Raw genomic sequence first — 4,462 nt, forward strand, 5'->3', positions numbered from 1 at the left:
TTCACTGCGTCTCTTCCTTTTGCTTCTTTCCATTGACATTCCTTTTGTGGGCATTAGATAAGGCCACCTCAAGAAGCGGGGAGCAGACTGGAGCTCTCACGCTTGTGTATCGAAGCTGGCCTCCCCCCTTGGCTATGGAGGTACCTGAACTTCTTTTCTAATCTAAAACCAATTACAGTCGTCTTCATTTTCAGTTTTATGAAAAGCATACATCTGGTCTCAAATTCGAAAGGATGAACATCTTAACAAAGGGTTGGTGGCAAGTGCATTAGTATCGCTATTATCTTTTCTTTGATTTGGATACAGAGGGAACTTGCGACACGGCGCTGCATAGGCTTATGCTAGAGATTCACAACCATGATAATTGAACCAGTGACCGACCTTATATCAGTTGCAGCACAACCAGCCATGCCAAGCCACGCCCATGGGAATTGAACCAGTGACTGACCTTAATATCAGTTGCTGCGCAACCAGCTATGTCAAGCCTCTTGATGTTGGTGCCGCTTATGACGTACAATATTCTTTGCAGGTGATGTATATAATTCAAAAAATCAGAAATATTCTGTCATCAAAATTCCAATCGTTGTGAAAAATCAAGTTAAACATCTATGCAAACCAAGTCAGTATTAACAACAGGCTGCTATAGGCAATGTCAGGTGTATTTCAAAGGTTAGGCACACCAACCTTGCCAGTACATTGCGTTGCACATGGAGTTGGCAGTGCAGCTCCACCAGAAAAAGTAAAAACTGCAATACACCGCCATCCTGATCAATAAATCGTTAACGACAATGCACTAATTTGATCTGAATGAAATGCCGTTGTATATTTTCAGAACTAAGCGCAAGCTCTTATAAACGCCAGAATTGCTTGAAATCCAGAAGATGATTGCAAACAGCTTGTGTGGTTTATTACTACTTCATAAGCTTTAAGCACCATGGCTACAATTGCAAAGCACCCATGTTTATAGTTAAACACAAAGCTCGCAAGCACCATATAATTGAAGGGCTTATAAAGTAGAGAAACACTTACAATTGGGGAAGTCAATGGATGAGATTGGAATCGAATAATACCCTCCACCACATTCGACCTATCAGACATTCCCGTATTCATGTTTGAATTTTAATTCGAATGTGTATGAAGAAAAGTTTATATATTTATATCCAAATCTGAGTTTTAAATTCGAAAATTGAATCCAACGAAGATTCAAATTTTAAAATAACCAAATTCGACTCCGACTTTCAAGTACACAACCAAATCAAAACTTCATTATGATGTATTAAAAAAACTTTCAGACTGTGTGGACATAGGATATATGGTATCTATTTAAAACTAAATCCGAATCTGATCAGGTCCTTATTTAAAATTGAATCCAAATCTAAATTCAGTCAAATGTCATTAATTTGGAATCCCATCTAAATATCTTTCATACCTGAAAGGGCTTTTACTGCACCGGTGGTGGAGATCGGCGTCCTTTTCAATGAATTGCTTGAGTTATTCAAGGCATCAATAGAGACATTACTATACCGTGACTACTCCCTAGTGAAACAAAGGCTCTATGCAAGTAAAAAATCAGTGGAAAACACACCTAAGAGCAGAGGGATCCCCTCGCACGCCATGTTCGTCAAAATCAAGCTAAAGTGGTAAATTCCAATCAAATTGGTGGCAAATCGATTTAATTCACCAACCAATCCAATTTGTATGAATTCTTATTTGGATTGAATTTCCAATTTTTATAAAATGATTGGCATCTTTATACGTCAAGTTATCAGTGATTCCAAGATTCATATCTGTGTACTGTTTCAAGCAGATCGGGATGCATGCATGGAGGACGTAGGTTCTTCAAGTTAACCAGAGGTGTCCCACGCCCACCTGAGATTGGTTTCTCTTTTTTCTCCAAGGAAATATGACCACGTATCTGTTGCACTTCCTTTAGTATCCTTTCCTTTTCCCTCCATCCAAACGTAATGCTACGTGTAGGTTCGAGTAATGAATCCATGTATGTTTGTTGGCTTTAAGCAATTTACAAGAACATGTTTAGATCAAAATCCATGAATTCGAGTAATGAATCCATGTATGTTTATTGGTTTTAAGCAATTTACAAGAACATCTTTAGAAATACAAGTTTTCTAATGGGCCTGAAGCCTCGCAGGACGATATAAAATGCAAGACGGATTTCTCTTCCACTCAAAAGCCCGTTCATTTATGAACAAGCACTGCCTCTCACCTTCAACATCATACCATTAGGGTTGGCAACTCTTTGAAGGTTCATACTTTGGATTTCTGGTTCTGCTCCACACACAGGCACACAAACACACGCACTGTGAGAGTCTGCTGCCCAGAGAGTTGGAGGTAGTTGATCGGACCGGTGACTGATAGAAGATCTGTCTCCGGTTCATTTCAGATGGGCATCAATTTCCTGTACGCACGGCTTTAGACCCTGGAGACATGGGGAAGGTGGAGAGTTATCTTCTTGTTCCTCACCGGAAAATTTTCTGCTAATAAAAATCTAGCCCTTTAAAAGGTTTTTCAAAATGTGGAGCAACAAACATATATAGATTCTCGAATGCCATCAAAGAAACTTGCCCTTGAAGGCTTCTTCGTTTCAAGATATAGTTGCTACATGTTACCAACGACACGTAAATAGGTCACACACATATTATATATATATATATATATATATGTGTGTGTGTTTATCTTGAGATTTTTTCCCTCTTAAAACTGGGAAAATCTTCAAGAGAGGTTTGCCCCTCGAATCAAACACCACCCCTAGACTCTAAATTTTTCCCGTTAAAAACTGCTGCAATGCTGTACTTGACAAGCAGGCAGGTGTCCCGCGAAAGACGACAGTGAGAGAGGGAATGGAATGACCAAATATGGTAATCTTCCTCCTCTGAACGGTTTGCGGTCCCCACTTGCCCAACTGCAACGCGGTTTAGATTCCTCCGCCCTTACTTACATAATGGTCCCCACAAAGGTCCACCGGTGTGCTCTCGCCTCGGTTGGTCTTCCTCCTCCGAGTCGGACGCCTCCGCCACCGGTTCGGACCCCTCGCGTTCCGAGTCGGTAGCGGAAAATGATGAAGCCTGCCCAGCCCGCCGGCCTCGTCGCCCCCGAGCCGTTCCAACTCCTTGAGATCAACATCATATCCGGCCAGGGCCTGCACCCCCAGACGAGGCCCATGTCCACCTACGCCGTCGTTTGGATACGTCCCGACCGCAAGCTTTGCACTCGGGTCGACTCCGACAACCACACCTCTCCTCAGTGGAACGACAAGTTCATCTTCCGAGTCGACGAGTCGTTCCTCCGCAGCGAGACGTCCGCGATCATGGTGGAAATCTACTGCATTCGCTGGTTTCGCGACACCCTCATCGGCACCGTCCGGGTCCTCGTCGAAAACTTGCTCCCACGCAAAGGCTACGGCGGCTCCAGCATGAAGTTCACGGCGCTCCAGGTCCGGAGGCCGTCCGGTCGGCCTCAAGGGATTCTCAACCTCGGCTCGGCTGTGCTCGATGGGTCGATCTGCAGCGTGCCCATATATGCGAAGCTGGCCCCGGCGGTGGATTACCGGGACCTTACCGGCGAAAATTTTGGTCTGATGAGGCGGACCAAGAGTGAGTTCCACTTGGATGAGGCAGCGAACCGGAATGATTCCGATTCGGATGAGGATGACGAACCTGAACCGAAGTTCATGGGGAGGTCCTCGTCATTCGGCGGGACCGAGACGGTGGACGAATCGGAGGTGCAGTTCTACCCGGCCGAGGTGGGGAGCTCGGTGGAGAAGTGGAGCGTGCCGAGCAGCGGGGGGAAAGAGGAGCTGCGGCAAAAGCTGGAGAGGTGGAGGGCGGAGTTTCCGTCCGGCCACGACTTCCGGCGGGAGTCGCTGCAGGAGTTGAGCGCATGCCGGACGCCGGTACTGGAAGAGAGCAGCGGCGGTGGCCGGAACGGGGGAGAGGGAGGGGGTCCGTTCTCGTGCTTTGCGAGAGGCTGCGAGTGCTCCATCTCTTGTGGAGTGAAACCCGGGACGCGCTCCACCTGAGGTCCCTCGTCCCGCTCCTCCATTATATTACACTGTTCCCGTCCTACGCCAATCAAAAAATGCCTCGTGGACAACACGGGCCCACACTTACATACGTGGCAAAATGCAAGGGGAACGTGGGCCACCTTGGGTGCAATCAGCAACCGGTTTATTGGATCGGGTTTCGGGTTGATCCGGACTTACTCTACTCCTACCGCTCATCAGAAAACTCTCTCTTCTTTTATTGTTGTACGCCATTTTTCTCTTCGTTATTCATTTGTTCATAAAACGGTTCAAACTTAAGTGCTGTTCTTTAGAAATACAAATGCAAGCACGAAGTGTATTTTTTTTGGCGTATGCTGCAGCATATATGCACCTAAAAGTCTCTCTCTCTCTCTCTCTCTCTCTCTCTCTCTCTCTCTCTCTCTCTATATATATATATATATA

General features: G+C 45.6%; 1 protein-coding gene across 1 annotated transcript; it reads left to right on the plus strand.

Annotated features, from left to right (window-relative positions):
* Window positions 1-3,073: 3,073 nt before the first annotated feature.
* On the plus strand, window positions 3,074-4,036 carry LOC116254358 (uncharacterized). The gene has a single exon (XM_031629732.1). It carries the CDS (start codon window positions 3,074-3,076, stop codon window positions 4,034-4,036), a length of 963 nt encoding a protein of 320 aa, XP_031485592.1.
* Window positions 4,037-4,462: the final 426 nt, after the last annotated feature.

The sequence above is a fragment of the Nymphaea colorata genome, chromosome 5 (assembly GCF_008831285.2).
Source record: "Nymphaea colorata isolate Beijing-Zhang1983 chromosome 5, ASM883128v2, whole genome shotgun sequence".
NCBI classification, from domain to species: Eukaryota; Viridiplantae; Streptophyta; class Magnoliopsida; order Nymphaeales; family Nymphaeaceae; genus Nymphaea; species Nymphaea colorata.

Excerpts from the sequence above, each read along its gene's own strand:
- LOC116254358 (XM_031629732.1), top strand. The coding sequence starts at position 3,074 with ATGATGAAGCCTGCCCAGCCCGCCGGCCTCGTCGCCCCCGAGCCGTTC.